This window comes from Macaca fascicularis, chromosome 7 (genome assembly GCF_037993035.2).
Source record: "Macaca fascicularis isolate 582-1 chromosome 7, T2T-MFA8v1.1".
Taxonomy (NCBI): Eukaryota; Metazoa; Chordata; class Mammalia; order Primates; family Cercopithecidae; genus Macaca; species Macaca fascicularis.
The window spans coordinates 28,070,718-28,091,304 of record NC_088381.1 but is presented as its reverse complement, the minus strand read 5'-3'; the positions used below and the strand labels follow the sequence as shown (position 1 = coordinate 28,091,304).

The window sequence follows — 20,587 nt, the reverse complement described above, 5'->3', positions numbered from 1 at the left end:
TCAGGTAAATGAATACTAATTGATCAGAGCATCAGTGTGGATGCCTACAGAAATCACAACGTAACGTGCTGTTCAGTCACTATAAGGTGATTAGCTTTTTCTGAGCATACTGTGTAACTTGTTGCCTCTATTTTTGCATATGCTTTTTATACTAACCAACCACTACTTACCAACCGCTTTTCAAAGGTGGTGAGATTTTGGGGTTGTAGGCCTACTGACACTGTTGTAGAGCTATGGAAGTCATCATCCACTCCAAGATCAAAGGCCCAGTAGGCCCATAGACTTGTTCAGGAACCCTCTGCAATGCCTGTCTTTTAAACAAATTTAAACATGTCTTTTGCATTCACATTTGAAATTTTACATATAAGTGTGCACAAATTATTGTGTTTTAAAAATAGTGAAATATACTCCACAAAACTTTATATCCTCATTTAAAATTTAATTTTGCAACTGATATGGAATACATAATGTTAATCTGAACATGATTTCCTAGTTTCTTAATTAAACTTCTTCATAGACTTAAAGGCCATCTTTTGTTTAAAAAGTTAAAATCATTATGTTTTTCCCAATATAAAAGCAACTCATATATATTGATTGTAGAAAAATTGGAAACAAATGTGGAAAGAGATTGAAATTAAACTTTTTATAATTCTATCAACCAGACATGAGAGCTGTTAACCTACTTTCTAGAACTTTTTCTTTGTACACACACGGAGTTTGTTTCTGTTAATTAACAAAAAGTGACTCTTTCTTTTTACTGAGGTAAAATTCATATAACATAAAATTAACCATTTGAAAGTGAACAATTCAGGGGCACTTAATACATTCACAGTGTTGTGCAACCATTGACTCTAGTTCCAAAACATTTTTATCACCACGTAAGGAGACCCTGTACCCCTATTCATTTCTTCCCCTGGTCCCCAGCAATACCAATGTGCTTTCTAAGATCTCTATGGATTTACCTATTCTGGAAATTTCATATAAATGTGTAGTCAATGGGACTTTTGTGTCTGGCTTCCTTTATTGAGCATATTTTCAGGTCATCCACATTATGGCATATGTCAGTACTTCATTCCTCACTATCAGTAATATTCTATTGTATGTAGATAGCACAATTTATCCATTCATATGTTGGTGGATAGTTTTTTATTTTTACAATCTTCTTTTTGAAAAATGCAATAAAAACCTTAATCTATCCTGAACATTTTTCATAATCTTGTTTCATATGTAGAAGGGTTAATGGTCACAGGAATATGCCTATACAAATATGCTTGCAGTATATAGAACTAGATTAAAAGGAGAGTCAATTGATAACGTCAGGTTTTTTTGGTTAACACCTGACCCATGTAGGCACACCCACATGCAGGGAAATACAAACCACCACCACCACCACACAACAACAAAAAACAAACACTGGACCCAGACCCTCTGGCACATGCTTGTTTCTGCTGCCCCCAGATACAAATTCTTTCCTGCAGGCAGGGATGCCATCTCTTCACCATGAGGAAGTGCTGATTCCTCTCCCTTCTCACTTCCCTTTAGGGGTGTGGTGTTGGGAGGCTCAGTTCCCTGACCATCCTGGCCCACCCCTAAGAGTACTGTGCAATACTTGGTGATTTCAACACCACAATGCCTGATGGTTAGCTTGACTGATTTTTCTCTCAGCAACCAGAACAACACAAGTTCAGTTTGCTCTCTAAGTCTAGCACGAAATGAACTTGTTTCTCTCTCTCTTTAAAACTGTATTTTGCTCAAGTACCACGCCAGCAAAATTAATTCATTTCTCCAGATGCACAAAATGGTCTGTTGATTACCTAGCAGACCATGCCTGATTTAGTAACTAACTTCAACTTTTGTTCAGTCCTTATCCTTTATCTCAATACTATTGGCCTTCTCTCCCCACAACTACCATCTGCCCTCTCGACAGGATGTAGTATTTTGTTTTCTGAGGCCTTGGAAAGGTATGTAAGTTCTAAAATATTTGCGACATTTTCACTAAATTTACATAATGTACCCCAATACAGTTAATAACTACTTGGCTTAATTAACATTTCTTCAGTTCCCATTATGTTCCAGGTACTTTGCCAGGCTTCAGCAAATAAACACACACACACACACACACACACACACACACACACACACACACAGCTAAAAGTTAGAATGAGCAACACCTCTAACAGAGACACAAAACATAGTGGCTTAAATAATATAGAAGTTTATTTCTCTCTGATGTAAAAATCCAGATGGAGAAGCCCGAGGCTGGTGAGAAGGCTCCATAGTTGCCTGGAAATTCAGTGACAAGTGACAAGCTTCCAGTTTTTTTCTCTTTTCTTTTTTCTTTCTCTCATTTTTTTTTTCCAGAATCTCATTCTGTTGCTCAGGCTGGATGTAGTGCAGTGGTGCAATTTCGGCTCACTGCAACCTCCACCTCTGCGGTTCCAGCAAAACTCCCACCTTGGCCTCCAGAGTAGCTGGGATGACAGGCATGCACCACCACGCCCAACTAATTTTTGTATTTTTTGTAGAGACAGGGTTTCACCTTGTTGCCCAGGCTGGTCTGGGACTCCTGAGCTCAAATGATCCACCCACCTCAGCTTCCGAAGTGCTGGGATTACACGTGTGAGCAACCGAACCCCGCAGCTTCCAGTTTTCTAATCTACCATTCCTAGGGTTGAACCCTCATCCTCATGCTCCAAAATGGAGCTTCAATGATCTCACCTATGTTCTAGGGAAACAGGATGGAGGAAGGTGGGATGAAGGCATCAAGGGTATGACAACTACCTTTTAAGGAAAATTTCCAGAAACTACTGTACTTCTGCTTTGATCAACATCCAATTGATCACAACTTAGCCATATAACCAAGTGGCAACAAGGTAGACTCGGAAATGTATTCTTTATTCCAGGCATCTATTTCCCAGCTAAAAACTGAGAGTCCTGATGAGGAGAAAACAGATAATAGGTAAGGCAATCAGAAATCGTCAACATTAAGACACAGTCCCTGCCCTCTAGGCAGAAAAGGTAAGAGAATACTGTTAGCATATAACAAAGGAATCTAATTCACACTGTGCAAAGTTTTCCGGAAATGAAGGTGCCCGAACTGAATTTTTAGGGAAGAGTAGTAGTGAGATAGGCAAAAAGTGTAACGATTTTTTTTTTTTTTTTTTGAGACAGAGTTTTCGCTCTTGTTGCCCAGGCTGGAGTACAGTAGTGAGATCTCAGCTCACTGCAACCTTTGCCTCCCGAGTTCAAGCAAAGTCTCCCAAGTAGCTGGGACTACAGGTGCATGCCACCACGTCTGACTAATTTTTTTTTCTTTTTTGTATTTTTAGTAGAGATGGGGTTTCACCATGTTGGCCAGGCTGGTCTCGAACTCCTGACCTCAGGTGATCTGCCCACCTTGGCCTCCCAAAGTGCTGGGATTACAGGCAGGAGCGACGGCACCCGACCAAATGATAATAGTGAGGGAGTTTCTGGAAAGGGAAATTAGCCAGTGGCCAGAGGCTTGAAAGGAATTACTGTATATTAGTGTGGTTGTACTCTACATATAGAGGTCAGGAATGTTGAAAGATGAAGTTGAAAAGATAAGCAAGGGTGAATACTTTTTGTGTCTGGTCTAATCTATATAATTATTCATGTAACAAAATGTTTAAAAAAATTAGCTACCCCTTAAGCTCTTGTTAAATGAGTTTCTAAAAGTGCTAATCAGTGATCATTAAGGAAATAAATTATATACATACAGCATATTACTTTTCATAGTACAATCATAAATAGTTACCTGCAAAGATATGAACCAATCTTCTCTATACTCCTTCTAAATGGTCAGTGTTCTCAGAGTCTAGCAACAAAATAATCTAACTAGATGAAAACTTATCGTATTCACTTGCTTATAAGATGCATAAAGATTCACCTTTGCCCTAGAGAAAGGTATTTAAAAATTGCCCCATGTCCAACGCACTTACATTAGAGATAAAAAGCCAAATGCATAATGAATGAGAAATAGCTAAGAGTCTGAGTTATAGTCACCAAGAAAACAATAACTTAACACTACCTCTAGCAGAGAAAGACAGCAGATACATAAGTTTTTTTTTTTTTCATCCTATAAGTGACATGCTTACCTAAAGCAAAAGCAAATATAACAAATCAGAGGCCACAGAGATGGTCAAAGCTAGAGTCTGAGGCTGTGATACAGATTTTTTTTTTGCAAAGATGGCTGATAACTTCTTCTATACACATTTTCAATGTGACTTTTCTGTTCTTCCCATTGAAAGGTGGATTTTATTTCCCTAGTTCTTGAATCTGTGCTGGCTCTGTGACTTGTTTTGACCAAGGAATATGATAGAAGTGACTCTGACCTTCAAGGCTAGGCATGAGACTGCCGTGTACAAAAGTCAGTCTAGTCTATGGAGGACAAGATGCCACATAAAGGGGAACTGACGCACCCCAGACAACAACTAGCATCAACTGATAGACATGAGGCCATCTTGGACCTTCTACCACAGGTGAACTTTCAGTTCACTGCAGTTCTATAAGTGAAACCAGCAGAAGAACTTCCCAACCAATTTACAGAACATACGAAATAATAATTGTTGTTTTAAGCCACTATGTTTCAGAGTGGTTTGTTAAAGTGATAACTGATATAGGTTTACATCTATGATATTTTAGATTAAAATGCATCATTGCTATAGTTTATGACTGAAAAGCAATAAAGGTATTGCTACAACTTCAATTTCAGACTTTCACACAATATACTGCAAAATGAACTGGTAACAGAAAGTCGGGGCTTCCATTGCTATACAACTGAAGAAACCAGCAGCTTAAAGTGTTAGACATCCCTAGGAAAACTGTACGGTCCCCACAACTAGAAGAAATATTTTTTAAAAATGGATATTAGATCCTTAAACAAATGGAATCACTTGAGAAATTTAATATTTAAATTATGTAGATAGATCAACAAGAATAACAGATATATCAAAGATCAACATTATGATACTGTAGATTTATGAGTAGAAATTCCAGTTACCTCTGTAGGTAAGAGTAATAATGACACAAATCATGTCCCTTGACTCTTGAAGATGAAGTCCTTGAGTTCCATGGTGTAGTGGATAACCTACAAAATGGCTGCTCACGACTCTCCCCTCCTGGCACTCACTTTCTTAGGAAATAGTCTCCCACAGTAAGTTATAGCTGGCCTTTGCACCCAATAAAATATGGTGGAAATGATGGTGTGTGACTTCCAAGGCTAGGTTATAAAAGACATTGCAGTTTCTACCTTGGTCTCTTTCTTGGATCACTTGCTGTTGGAGAAGCCAGCTGCATGTCTTGAGGACACTCGCCCAGCACTGTGGAGAGGAACACATAGGAACTAAGGCCTCCATCTGCCTGTTAGGATCAACTTGCTAGCCATGAGAGCCTGCCATCTTGGAAGCAGGGCCTTTAGCTTCAGTCAAGACTTCAGATGACTGTATCTCTGGCTGATATTTCTTTTTTAGATAGCTTAATTGAAAGTATAATTTAATTACCATAAAATTCACTAATTTCAAGTATACAATTCAGTGATTTCTAGTAATTTTACAGAACTGCCCCATCATGACCACAATCTAATTTTAGAATATTTATATCATGCCAAAAAGAAACCTCATATCCATTAGCAGTCACTCTCACTTCTACCTTCTGCCCCAGGCAACCATTAACCTATTTTCTGTGACTGTAGACTTGTCTTTTCAGAAAATTTCATACAAATGATTTCATACAAATGAATTATGTGGTCTTATGTGTCCAGCTTTTATTTAGCATGTAGCTGACATTTTGATTGCCATATCATGAAAGACTCTAAACCAGAACTTTCCTGCTAAGCTACTACCAAATTATTGATTCACAGAAACTGTGAGATAGAGTCTCTATTGTTATTTTTAGGTAATTTTGGGGTAATTTATTGCACAGTAATTGATAACTAGTACACATAGGTATGTGATACTGCTGGGAAACTAAGTCCCACATTTAATGGCACACATTCAATGGGCCATTAAACCCAACCCAAAGGTACTATTAAGAGTTGTGTTGGGATCTCAAATCCAAGCAAAAAGAAAAAAAAGAGTTGTGGACATAAGAAATTATATCTTACAATTCGATTAGCATATTTTGTTAATGATACACAACTGCCACTTTTTCTAATTTTTAAAAGAAAGCCATTTCCAAAATTAGAAGAATTTCCAATTTGTTTTTAGGTCCATGAAAAAATTTGGATGAACAAGGAAGAGATGAAATTGTGGACAGTCAAAAGTGTGGTCTAGCTGCCCTGGTGGGCTACCAAGGAAACTTGCCATATTAGTCTGGAATGAGTTTTGATTGATCAGAGTGGACAATAAAAGGCTCAGCTGTAATTCCAGGAGACCTAATTAGCCATTTGCAACCTTCAGACAAGGCTATCAAGAATCCATTTAAAGGATTCATGAGGGAAGAGAACAGGTGGATACAGGCTTCAGATTTTGAGTTTGATACTGAGAGGAAGAAAGAGGCTCACAACGTCACAACTGTGAATGGGCCAAAACTCCATGGAATGCTGTAAAACAAAAGCCAAATGTGAAATGGTTTAAATAATGTGAATTAGTAACACTCTTGGAAACCTGCGTACAATTGTACAATTTGTTGTTTGATGATAGTTTTGACTTGGTTTCTAATGCAGCTAAGGTCAAAGATTAAGAGATTCATTTAGAATCCAGTAGTAACAATGGTTATCAGGCTTTAAAAATGAATTTGAGGGTAAAGATAAAAACTTTATGACACTTAGAAACAGCCTTCACTTCTTATGTGGCCATAATTCTCAAAACTAGCTTCTATAACACATATTTAATTTTTATCCTGCAATTTAATATATATGAACATTTGGTAACATATTTGCCTTTTTTCTATGTATGTATATAACATTGGAATTTCTTCAAATTTATTACTTTGTTGTAAGAGTTGTTCCAGTTTTTTTACTGAAATATTTGTTTACATGAATTAAACCTTCATGTAAAGTTTAAATATATTGTACTAACTTCTTGCTTTATACACAATTTTACTGCTACATGCTGTGTTTGCATGTACAGTATAGGAGTTTTCTCAGATGTATTTGATACTGTGACATGTTTTTTAGTTGCTAGTACCAACTTAAATCTCCAATATTTGCCTCCATGGTTCATTTTTCTTTTGTTTTGTTGTCTGCTATAATATTGTCAGTGTATTTCTTTTTAGCTATGTAGCTGAGTATCTTTATTCATGGTCAGTAGTATATAATTAAATATGCAGAGTCAGTAATTTCCTAGAACTCAGTATAATGAATATAGAATACTGTATTTATACGAACATGTAATACCTCCCTCTATAAAACCACTATAATATCATTTGAACACTTTTACAAGTAATGAAAGGTACTTTTTTACCCCGTAACATTTTCTCGCAAAACTGGATGCTCTTATTTACATTCACATCTTATATGTCAGGTTATTTGTATCATAATTCAGGTACTGGAGAAACAGGGAAAATCAGATACAGATCCTGACTTGAAAGATCTAAGGCTCTGCTAGAGGAAACAGACATACAAACAATACTTACATTGCTTTGAGACATGTGATACGGTGTTTTACAGTGAAGGAAGCCTCAAAGTGTTTGGGGTGGTCAAGGAGGGTTTTACTGAATAGGTGCCTTGAGCTAACCTGCTGTTTGTCAGGTTAACAAGGGGAGGTAGAGCATTCCAGATAGAGCAAAGATCGTGAATAAAGGAAGGAAGCATAAAAGAACACAGTATACTCTGGAAACAGCATTAGCTCAGTGGGGCTGGAACCTAAGGGCATGTGAGATAAGACAGGAAGATAAGGCAGAAGCCAGATTGGATGGGATTCTCAGCCAAGCTAAGGAGTTTGAACTTCAACCTATATGGAGTGGGGAGTTACTACAGGATTTTAAGCAGAGGAATTTTTCCTTTAAAAAGGATTCTCTGAACCTGTGGGTTGGCAGGCACCTGAAGTTCCAGCTACTCAGGAGGCTGAGGCTGGAGAATTAAGTATAGTCTGGGCAACAATGGGAGATGCCTCTTTTTTTTATGTTTTTAAAGATGTCTCTCTTTTTTAAAAAGTATTTTAAAAAGGTTTCGCTGGCTGCAGTGTGGTGGATGGATTGGAGAGGCAAGAGGTGGAAGACAGTTTAACCATTTAGAAGGCTATGAGGGCAGTTAAATGAGAAATAATGTTTGGAATTAAGGTAATGGCAGTGGAGATGATGAGGGACATGAATTTGGGATATCAAAAAGGAATCCTTGGATATGGCGCGGGGGGGAGGGGAAGGGAGGAAGAGGGAGAACGGGAGGGAGAGAGAGGGATGGCAGGGGAGGGAGGAGGAGGGAGAGAGAGAGTGGGGGAGGGAGACAGAGTGGGCGGGGAGGGGGGTAGAGAGAGAGAGAGAATGCCCTAGGTCATTAAGAATTATTTTTCATACCTCCTGCAACTTTCTACTGAAAAGATTACCAAGGACTGACAGATCTTTGCCTCCAATCTTCCCCACCCTTCCCTTTATGTTTCAAAGTGCTACAAAGTCATCTCCCCAAAGCAGCTCTGATTATATAAACTTTTGCTCAGAAACATCTGATATACCCCCACTGCATGCAGAGTGAAATCTGGGCTTCTTGGCGCATTCAAGACTTTCTCCATAACATGTTTTGGTAGGCCAAGAGATGGACCACTTGGATACCTTGATCTCTTGCTAAGTATTATTTACTTTCCCCACCCTATAAATCATCTGTCTCAAACATTAATCTTTGTACCTCCAACACTCCCCCCTCCATTTTCTGTACCGTATTTGCAGCATTTCTTGTCTATCTCAGCCTGTCAAAATTAAACTCAGCGTTTATGTCAGGTTATGTCTCCATAACGCCTTATCCAGGCCCTTAGTCAACATCCTTCTTCCTCTTCTGCGGTGCATAGACTTTTATATCTCAATCACAACACTTTTGGCGTTCTGCCTGGTTTTACACACAGTTGTGTCCTGGTGTCCCCTGCTGCCTTACCCTGTGACTTAAGCATAGTATGGGTTAAAAATTCGCCATGAATTGGCCTGCGGCAGGGATCTGATCCTTGTTATCAACCACTCAACGTTTATCAGACAGTATGGAAAATCAGGCGATTCTTCTAATTCATGAAATTACCCATGAAAAAAAGTCTAAAGGAGTCACCCGTCTCTAAGGGGGCTTTTTGCTGTCTAGAATAACCGTGACAAAAAGTGGGAGCAAAATAATTAGCTGTCAGGGGAGTACGGCTTCTCTAAATAGTTGCAAGATGCCTAAATTGTTTATGTAAAATAAATTATCTTATGTACTGCACTTTCGAAAAGACCGAAGAGATATAAGATATCTCCAGGTGGAAATTCCTGGTGACGGGTGTCCTGAGGCTAACTGCACTGACCATTGCACACTGTATTCTGGACTAGGTTCAACACAGCAAAACAGGCTCGTGGCTCGTCCCCGGCGTCCGACTGCTGCGTGGCCCCGTGCGACCTACACCCCACTCCGCCCCCGCCCGCGACCCAGTCCCCGGCCCCGGCCCCGGCCCCGGCCCCGGCCCCGCCCCCGGCCCCGCCCCCCGTCCTCCGCCCCCCGTCCTCCGTCCTCCGTCCGCAGCGGCTGCAGCCCTGGAGGCTCCAAGGGAACTCCCGCACGTCTGCGCGCGCAATGCCGGGACCGAGGGTCGGCGCGGCGCGCGCAATTGCCTTGGAAACCACGGCGCGCGCACGCGCAAACGCGGGGCGTGGGGAAAAAGACTGAACTGAGAGCTTTGCCGCGGGAGGGGGGGCTCTATCTCCCGTCGACCGTCGCTCCCCCGCGGTGGGCGCGCGCGCCGGCCCGCTCCCTCGGGCGGAGCGTCCCTTGCTGCACGCTCCCAGCTCGCGCGTTCCCCCTCGTGCCCTCCCCCGCCTCACACGCACCCTTGCCCTCCTCCCGCATTTGTGCGCCGGTGCAGCAGGCAGTGGGAACATCCGGGCATTTCCGCAGCTGAGCGGCGACCCGGGCGGCGGCGGCGGTCGAGGAGCTCCCTCATGGCAGGGACGAGGCGGAGGGAAGGCGAAAGCCGGGCGAGGAGTTAAGCCGGAGCCTCCGCGGGGCGGGTTTCCGAGGGAGGCACAGAGGGAAGCGGCTCTCGCGGCCGGAGGAGGGCCGGGCGCGGGGCTCGTCGCCCCTCTCGCGCATTCTGTACAGCCCGGGCTCCGGAGATGCATCTGCATCAGGTCCTCACTGGGGCTGTCAACCCTGGAGACAACTGCTACTCCGTGGGCAGCGTCGGGGATGTCCCCTTCACGGTGAGCGGCGGCCGGGAGCCCGAGGGGAAGATACCAGGATCCAGACGCGGGGGCAGGGAACTCCTGTCCAGGGCGCACGCCTCCTCAGGAGGCTGTGAGGTGTTGGTGGGCCCCACCCGTGGCCCCTTTGCAGCCTTGGGGTTTAGTTCCCCGTGGGACCGTGGGTCCTGCGTCTGGTGTAGGAAATCACCCCTTAGGGGAAAGGCTTAGTAATCCACCGCACTCTCCACCCCCAGCAAACGGGCCCGAGGTGGCTGAACTAGAAGGTTCCTCCTAGGGCGGCCCTTGGGTCTGCGGTGGAGGAAGGTGGTGGGGTCGCTGAAACCCCAGAGCGTCCGTTTCTCACCTGCTCTCGGCGTGGAGGAGAAGAGACTTGGTGTTGGTTTCGGAACGTGCAGGCGAAGAGACTTGGTGTTGGTCTCGGAGCGTGGAGGCGATGCTGCGCCTTGGCTCCCCCTGCCCGCTGTGTTAGGGCAGCTTGGAGCTGCTGGAGTCTGTGGCTTTAAGCCTAACCCTGCGTATCTCCTGATAATGCAGGATCTTAATTCCAAGAAGAAGATAGAAAAATTCATCCTCTGCGGCCGAAAGATTTAGCATGGAAGGGTTAGAGTGACAGTGACTTGGAGAGCTGTCTCATTTATCAGGAGGTCGTAGTTTGGTAACCCTCCTAGATAATAGTTTAATCTGTAAGGTAGCCCTTTTTTTTTTTTTTTAAATATAGTAAGGCAATGTGAAAAATTTACGACAGTGCTTGTTTGAGAAAAGTGTATGTATACATAACGTTTTAGAATCTCCTTAAAAGCTGGATGAAATAGACATGTTTCTCAAGGAGATTGGACTCATCAGTCCTTTTTGAAAATGGAAATGTTCAAACCAAGCCCTGGAGCTTTGTTTACTCACAGTCTCCCATAGATTAATATGAGTTCTTTTTTAAAGAATGAAATTTATACGTGGTCTTCCTTAAAAGGAACTGTAGGCAGCCAGACGTTTATTAAATACATTTTGTTATTGATAACCGTTCTTCTTGATAAAATTGGAAATAGCATAATGGTATGCTTTTTAGACAAGGAAAACCCTTTGATCCGATGTCTGCTTTCCAACAGTGTTTTTAAAACGGCAGAAAATAAAGCTTCAGCAAAACTGCAGAATCATTATGTAGCAGTGCATTCTGGAACAATTTATTTTTTTGACGTTTTGTGATACATTAACCCCAGAAGATTGCTTTTTAGCCACTTTAATTTTTTAGTGTAATCAACTTGGCCTAGCTCCAGTTTAGAACAAGCCCTTTAAAAATAGGGTTTGCCTGCTTTATATTGTTACGCCTATCACTATCACTGGTGTGTCATCTGTGTTTTATGTACGTGTGACTTAAAAGATCCATATAGAACTGAGCTTGGTCTTCAAGTGTGTGGAGAATCTTTTGGGGATAGAGAGAAGAAATTTCCCTGTTCCCCAGTAGTGCAGATAGAAAGTTCCCCAGGGTTAGATAGTGGGCCTCTTTCATCAAGAAACAAAGCTGGAATCTTTGGTAATAGGTATTTTCCTGCTAGAATGGTGGTGGTAGTTTTCTGCTTCCATCTGAAGTGGAGTGCTGTTTCACTGCAGGTCTGGTATGTAGAACTAAATAAACGGGTTCAGATGCAGCCTGGAAAAACCTGTGTAAGAACTGTTAGTGCTGCGCAGGTGTGGTTATGCTGTAGGCCACTTGTGACCAGATGCTCAGAGTCATTTTCAGATCTTTTTGCACCTCCCTAATTCAACCTTTCACAAAGTCTAGTTGACTCTCTGCACTCTCTACCAGATTTACTCCTTTTCATGTCCTTAACCACCACCTTACTTTACAGTCTTATTTGTATTAATATGAAAGCTTTCAAAACAATTTTCTGACACTCATGTCTGATAACTTCTTCATCCTCCACACCGCTGCTAGGATAATTTTCTTCAAGTATCATTTTACCATATCACTCTTGGCTTAAGAATGTGTAGTTGTTTCTAATAGCTGTGTTACGAAATACAAACTTGTCAAATATTCTCCATCTTTGACTTTATATTTAATTATATGTACTCCTCACTTTGGCCCCTCTGTTACATACTGATCTTCTTACTCTAACCTGCATTTTTATGTTGCAACAAGACAGTCCTTGGCCGGGCGCGGTGGCTCAAGCCTGTAATCCCAGCACTTTGGGAGGCCGAGACGGGCGGATCACGAGGTCAGGAGATCGAGACCATCCTGGCTAACACAATGAAACCCCGTCTCTACTAAAAATATAAAAAAATTAGCCGGGCGAGGTGGCGGGCGCCTGTAGTCCCAGCTACTCGGGAGGCTGAGGCAGGAGAATGGCGTAAACCCGGGAGGCGGAGCTTGCAGTGAGCCGAGATAGCGCCACTGCACTCCAGCCTGGGCGACAGAGCGAGACTCCGTCTCAAAAAAAAAAAAAAAAAAGACAGTCCTTTTGGTCTTCCAAATTCGACTCAAAATTTACCTGGTTTAGGATGCCTGCCTGTGACACTGTTATTTTGGTCTTTTGACAAATGCAAATACAAACCCATTTTGCACACCACCTCATTTTAATACCTTAGTTTTGAGTGTACTGATCCAGTTATAATTTTGTCATGAACTGGAGATGACCTCTTGGGCTTTGTGAAAAACAGATTGGCAAAAAAAAAAAAAAAAAAAAAAAGCTGCTTTCAAGCACTGTACAATCAACTAACAAATACCTGAATTCCTATATTTGTATAGTAAAAAGAAAAAGCAAGCTCCTCTTCATGGAGCATGTCACTTGATTTTAGAGCAATCAGATGAAGAAGCTTTAGTTCTGGATCAGATGATTAAAAGGGTGACCAGCCAGGACTTGGAATGAAGGTCTTGTGACTTCTCATCCTGTGGGCTTTTCTTTGTAGTATTTCCTTCTTAATATCAAAGTGCCTGCTTTGGAGAGGGCGTGTAGGTGCGTAGGTGGGTTAGTGGATGGATGGAAGGCCTCCCAGCCAGACATAGTGTAGAATACTGTCTTGCAACTAACTGATGATTCTTAGCTGATGTTGTGTTTCATGGTAACCTGAGAACCTTTTCAAAATACAATACATACTTTATTTCAGAATCTAAAATTGATACATCTTTGAAGAATAGAATTGTTCTAAAAGGATTTTGAGTTTATAACATTGTAATAATTGAAAGAAATGGTGTGTTACATATTTTCCTGTGCATGGTGGGTGGCGTGATTGGTTGGCTGTGAATGACTGCTTGATGTCATGATGTCCCAGTTTGTGCAATATTGACATGGTAGTGCAGTCTGTAGTAGACAATCTCAGCTGATGTCTGTGGTTTTAGTGGTATCATGTAAGCTGTGATGCTTTTCACTTGTGTTTAGGCAGCATACAGCTGTTTTCTTAAACATTCAATTGTGATTTCGTAAATGTAGCTGTAGATACCACATTTTAAAACATCACCTTTTGAACAATTTTGTTCTTTTCAGTGTAAGATCTAGGTTTTGGAAACGTTATCCTGCAATGAGTCAAATCTCTGGTAGTTCAAAGAGATGATCTTCTCCTGTGTATGTGCTTTATTATACTTTATTTTGTCTTTAAGACATTTCTAACTACCCTTCAGTGAATGTTTTGAGGGTTTATGCAACAGATATTGTAAATTTCTCATTATTTATGTTACTACTTTTCTGAAAGATAGTTCTTGGCTATTTTTAAACTTTACTGCACATATTAAAATATTAATTGAAATAATGATCATACATGATGATTTTCAAATTAAAAATTCATTTGGCCTTAAGGTTTGCAGACTATTTTCAGATGTGGGCAGTGACTATTATTATAGTCTGACATGATTTCAACACATTGATGAACATTTACAAAAATTAGTAAGTCATTTGCACTCTTACGGCATTTATAATATACTGGCAGAGATTAAAATGATTTGTATAATTATAACATAAGGCAGATGGAAGAGATTGTAGTTGGGAAAACAAGAAGAGGTTTTATGGAAGATTAAGGTTTGGAAAGATAAGAACAGAAGCAAAGGAATGGCATAATACGAAGGATAAATTATTGAGTGACTGTTGTCTTTGCAAAAGTTACTTTTTAACCACAGGACTTCTTCATTAAATAATAGACACTCTTAGAATGTTGAAAAAATATAATTTTCAAACATTACCTGTAGCTTTTCAGGAAAATACACCTGGTATTCTGACATTCGATTTTTTTTTAATTAAAGTACCAACAAAAGGTTGGAAATAAATGGAAAACCATTGATTTAAAAATTAGAAGATAATGTTGTATAACCTCTTTTATGGCATTTAGATATGTCTTAACTCTATTGTAGAATAACATTTCAGTCCTAGAGTTATGGCAACACTAAACCTTAAAAATAATCAACCAGTTTATACATTTAGCAAATGTCGAACACATAGGTGTGCTAAGCTTTGTGGGTATTTAAAAAAAAAAAAAATTACAAGACATAGTCTTGATTTCAGGGAGTTTACTGAAGAAGTGTAGGATCCTGGTAATCTAATAGGAGAGTAAAAGACATGTACCTAATAACCACAGTAGGCCAGCTGTGCAATATTGCCAGCATTTAAGTGGGAATTCAGGAAGACTAAGAGATAACTTTTGGCCAGGGGAATCAAGGAGTTGGTTAAAAACATGCTTCTGTACTGGCTGGTTATTAATGTGTCAACCTGTGCTGAGAGGAAAGGGAAAGACAGAAGTCAAGAATTTAGAATGGACTTGTTTTCTAAGAGAAATTTGCCTTTTTGTTCTTGGCGTGTAGCTTCTTGTTTATTTAAATGGATACATTTAAAACCTTGTGGGCTTGGGCTTCGTGTCAGCCAGTACGTGAATATAGGGTTATATAAGTTCTTATGTACCTGTGTAGCTTGTTAATTAGCCTTCCTGCTTGTAGCAAGAAGACTCCTAGCAACTACTGAGAAACTCTGGTAAGGTTCTGAATAATGTCTTCCCCAAAAATAGAAGGTCAGAGACCAACTACTTGTATGGTGGTGTCTAAATCACTTAAACATGTTTAGGTCTTTGATCTGTAAAAGAAGTTCTTAAAGATATTCTTTAAGTATTTAGACCACGAATGACAATTATATGGACTTCTCTAGAGATTTTCAGGGGCTAAAAGAGAAAATGGACTAGAAACATAAAGTGGTTGTGTCGAAGTTGTAGGTCTGGAGTCTTTATTGTATATTGCTTCTCACTTGCACTTACAGGACTTTATCAGACCTCACAGTCAGGGAGTCTAACCTCCTTTCTGGCTCAGTAGATAGGCCATTCAGAGCACTTATGAAGTAGTGGGTCTAGGAATGAGTCTTTGGGCTTACAGCTGAGGAGGAGCCTCTTGATTAGGTTTTGGTCCTTGGCACCTGACAGATAATAATTGCCTGTGAGGAGGAGCCTCTTGATTAGGTTTTGGTCCTTGGCACCTGACAGATAATAATTGCCTGTGAGGAGGAGCCTCTTGATTAGGTTTTGGTCCTTGGCACCTGACAGATAATAATTGCCTGTGAGGAGGAGCCTCTTGATTAGGTTTTGGTCCTTGGCACCTGACAGATAATAATTGCCTGTGAGGAGGAGCCTCTTGATTAGGTTTTGGGCCTTGGCACCTGACAGATAATAATTGCCTGTGACTGCCATAGTACAGTATTGGGTGGGAGATGGGGCCAGTGTGATAGTGTTTAGGTTCTTCTTTCGAAGCTTTCCTTTTCCCATGCAATGCCTTTATTCTTTTAGTTTCTGTTCTTAGGATTTGGGGGATTTAAAAGACTACTTTAGAAATTATAATCAGATTATCTTAACTTGGATCTCAGTAAATTTTTAGAACAAATCAGAGTCTCAGTATTTAATTATCTGAAAGAGCACAGGATGTTGGTAACAACCATAATGGCACAGTGGAAAAACAAGTCATGCCTGACCAATTTAATTTCCTTCTATGAAAGTAAGGCAGTATTTAAAATGGGATAGTAATATAGAATATCTGAAATTCAGATTTAGTCAGACTTCTCTAGCTTGTCAGTTTTTTATTTTTATTATTATTTTTTGAGATGTAGTCTCACTCTGTCACCCAGGCTGGAGTTCAGTGGCGCAGTCTCTGCTCACCACAACCTCCGTCTCCTGGATTCAAGCGATTCTCCTGCCTCAGCCTCCTGAGTAACTGGGATTACAGGCGCGTGCCACCATGCCAGGCTAATTTTAGTATTTTTAGTAGAGATGGGATTTCACCATGTTGGCCAGGCTGTTTTGAACTCTTGACCTCGAGTAAACCTCCTGCCTTAGCCTCCAAAGATGTTGGGATTACAGGCGTGAGCCACTGCACCCGGCCATTTGTCAGTAATTTTTAAAAACAAATTTGGAAGCCAAATATTTTAGTAGAAGTTTTAGGGTTTTCAATCTTTTCGAGTTTGTAGAATCCTTTTGCATTATATTAGTGCTCTGAAACCCTGATCCATGATGTCACTTGGTATTGAGGGACCAAGTACAATTTAACAAAGGTGGCATGACTGTATTCACTCTCTCTTAAAGAGTAAGCTATGATGCTTTTCACTTGTGTTTAGGCAGCATACAGCTCTTTTCTTAAACGTTCAATTGTGATTTCGTAAATGTAGCTGTAGATACCACATTTAAAAACATAACCTTTTGAACAATTTTGTTCTTTTCAGTGTAAGATCTAGGTTTTGGAAATGTTATCCTGCAATGAGTCAAATCTCTGGTAGTTCAAAGAGATGATCATGTAATCCTGGAACTTGATGTAAATATGAAACCAGTTGCCTGCACTTCTTATTTTTTTGTGTGTGGGTTTTTGTTTTCTTAAATTTCTTTTTTTTTTGTTTGCCTGCAAGTTTTATTCTCAAATCTTCTCATTTCATGATTCCTGAGGCTTCCTTTAATGCTGTCTACCCCTAGTCCTGAACACCTAAAAAATGTAATGGTTATCTTAACTCCTTCTTTTTTTTTTTTTTTTTTTGAGACAGAGTCTCGCTCTGTTGCCCAGGCGGGAGTGCAGTGGCACAATCTCAGCTCACTACGAGCTCCGCCTCCCGGGTTCACGCCATTCTCTTGCCTCAGCCTCCTGAGTAGCTGGGACTACAGGTGCCCGCCACCACGCCCGGCTAATTTTTTGTATTTTTAGTAGAGATGGGGTTTCACCGTGTTAGCCGGGATGGTCTCGATCTCCTGACCTCGTGATCTGCCCGCCTCGGACTCCCAAAGTGCTGGGATTACAGGCGTGAGCCACCGTGCCCGGCCTATCTTATCTCTTTCAGATACAGAAAATAGAGTTAGGCCCCTCTAAATATTATACATGGTAATATGGTGGGAGTGATTTTAAGGGAATACATAATACCCTCTTAGATGGATTATCATTGGAGAGACGTTCCTTTCAGTCCATTTTCTTCTAAAAACTGAGCCTTCTTGGGTGTAGTAACATTTAATTTAATTCAGACTAAATTGTTGTTTTATTTCTGTGATTTTAGGAGAAACCCATTGGTTCATACTAAATCAGTAGAGTTTTCTTGTGATTTTAGGAGAAACTCAAAAAGTCGTAAGTGCGTTTTGCAAATAAGCATAGATGGACACAAAAAACTCAAAAATTCTGGCTTAGACTCATTTCACAGATATATGTAGCTCATATGTTAGCTGTAGTTCAAAAACAAAATTGCATACATTTTCTTAGGAGTAATGATTTTGGTTTTGTGCCAGCAACTTCTTCATATCATCTCTGGCCTCGAGTGCATCCACACTTAAGAGGATCTAATCAGCAGGAGGTAATCATATTATCATCATGTACCTTTCCCATAATAACTCCCATCGTTCCTTTTATGTGGATGAATAACCAGTGTTTTCAGCAAAGGCCACTTCCTTCATTTATGTTCTAAATTGGGTGTGATTTTGTACCCCAGGAGACATTTGGCAGTGTCTGGAGACATTTTTGATTGCTGTAACTGGAGATGGGGAATTGGTACTGCCATCTAGTGAGGAGAGGCCAGAGATTTTGATAAAACGTCCTACAGTGCACAGGATAGCCCTCCACAATGAAGAGTTACCCAGCCCAAAATGTCAGTAGTACTGAAAGTTGTGAGAAACCCTGATTTGTACCTTATGGTTCGCATCTCTCTTTCCTACTTAAGTGCATGATTCTAGCAGTTTCTCCCTTCTCTCTTATAAAAATGCTTTTTCTGCTCTACTGAAACACTTTCTTCATTTAGCCTTCTTAGTTTTCTCCTACCATGCTTAATTGCTTCTTGTCAGCCTGATTCCAGATTTGTATACTCAGCTGTTTCTTTGACATCTCCTCCTTGAAGGTCTAATAGCTATCACATTTTCCTCTTCCAGTCTTCCCTAAATCAATAAATGGCAACTCCACTTTTTTTTAGTTCCCTTGTAGTCTACCTTTTCTCTTCCATTTATGTCCTATATCTAATGTTGGCAAATTCTATTGGTTATACCTTCAAAATGCATCCAGAATCTTGACTACTACTTATCATCTCTACTGCTGCCACCTTGGTGCAAGACAGCATCATTTTTTCCCCTGGATTATGGCAGCTGAATCTTAAATGGTCTTCCTGCCTTTTCTGCCTCTAGTCTATCCTCCTTCAGTTTATTTTCAACATAGTAGTTAGAATGCTCCTGTTAAAATACAAATAAAATCTTTTTAGTCCCTTCTTCCAAACATGGCTTTTTCTTTTTCCACTCAGAGTAAAAACCTGAGTGCCTGCAATGCCCTTTATTGCTGTTTCTTTAGCACCTGAAACAGAAGGTGGTACAAAAAAGTACTCAATAAATTAGTAAGTGGAAAGGATACTTAGTGTAATACACACATTCTTACAGTAAAAACTGATCTTTTCATAAGGCTATTTTTTATAATACTTCTTGATATAGGTCAGTGGCATATTTAGAAAAATCAATTTTATAGGATGAAGGCAGAGAGCTTTGATACAATATAGGTGTAAAGCTGTGCTGGTCTGGTTTAATCCAAGGATATATATTAATGTATCAAGAGGAATTGACAGGCTGTTCTAAAATTTTCCTCAGTGATACTTTTGAAAGACTTAAATATATAATGAATTAGAGGTTAGCCTGACAAATACCTGAAGTGTAGAGATTCTGTATTTTAGGAGTTTAATATGTTGTATTAATCTGCTAGGGCTGCCATAACAAAATAACAGACTGGGTAGCTTAAACAACAGAATTTTTTTTTCCTCACAGTTCTGGAGTTTGGAAGTTCAAGATCTACGTGTCAGCAGATTTGGTTTCTCTGGAGGACTTTCTCCTTGTCTTGTACATTGCCCCCTTCTTGCTGTGTCCTCATATGGCCTTTCTTCTGTGCACATGCACTCGTGGTGTCTTTTTCTCTTAGGGACACTAGTCTTATAGGGCCCCACCCTTAAGGCCTCATTTAACCTTATATTACCTCTTTAAAGGCCTTACCTCTAAGTACAGTCACGTTGGTAGGTAGAGTTTCAAGCTGTGAATTTTGGGGGCACACAGTGTAGTCCACAACACGTTTTAACTATCGGCTGAGCTGGTCCTGGAATTGAAAATTGAGGAGCCTAACAAAGACATGATTGAGGTGGCCGCCCTACTTGGTGGTAATCTCAACTCAACCAAAGGAGTACTCGTGGATAGAAGCAAGATTCTGTTAAGAAATTTTAAGAATATGCTAATATGGACAAATGGGACATTCAAACATGGCTGTGATAATTTTATGCTGGAAAATTTTATATAGATATAATTAAAAGCACAGTTTGACCATTAAAAGCAAAAAGCAAATAAAAACCACAAAGAATTCAGATTTTTTTGGTAAAAAATTAATGTAATATCTGCATTGTAAAAGAATTATAATTCCAACAGCGTTGAAATATGGAAAGTAAAACTGAAAGTTTCCAGTCCCCGGAAGAATTAGTACAACTTACTGGTTATCCTTTATACAAAAAATATTTTGGTGCCTGGACATTGTACATACAAGATAAACTAGCTATTAAAGTGTACTGTTGTATAAGAGGGCTTGGTGTATGTTGGTATTAGCTATAAATTAGTTAAATTGGGGATCATGTACTAACGTGATGATTTTGACTATGGAATAATTGAACTGTAGCCGTTCTTCCTGGCAGTGTTAAATAGTGCTATCTCTGTGTGGTTGCTATATAGAAAACAAGGCAATTTTTGAAAGTAGTAAGATTAATATTTATCTTGTATGTTAAATTGGTACATGAAATCAAATCTGCTTTACAAATTAAATCTAGTTTAGTAT

At 40.2% G+C, this 20,587-nt stretch overlaps 1 protein-coding gene and 1 long non-coding RNA gene across 15 annotated transcripts in view; one reads left to right on the top strand and one right to left on the bottom strand.

Moving 5' to 3' along the window:
- LOC135971799 (uncharacterized) overlaps nt 1–10,796 on the bottom strand; it is a 58,305-nt gene extending 47,509 nt beyond the window's left edge. For both annotated transcript variants that reach the window (XR_012414975.1, XR_010588062.2), the window contains exon 1: nt 10,673–10,796. This is a non-coding gene — a long non-coding RNA (uncharacterized lncRNA). The remainder of the gene's footprint in view (nt 1–10,672) is intronic.
- The window catches only part of DMXL2 (Dmx like 2), a 173,181-nt gene continuing 162,605 nt past the window's right edge, over nt 10,012–20,587 (top strand). For all 13 annotated transcript variants that reach the window (XR_012414972.1, XR_012414973.1, XR_012414971.1 and 10 more), the window contains exon 1: nt 10,012–10,326. Coding sequence is in view for 9 of the 13 variants with exons in the window: in XM_005559563.4 (XP_005559620.2) it covers nt 10,240–10,326 (87 nt within the window). In the remaining 4 variants the exon portion in view is untranslated. The remainder of the gene's footprint in view (nt 10,327–20,587) is intronic.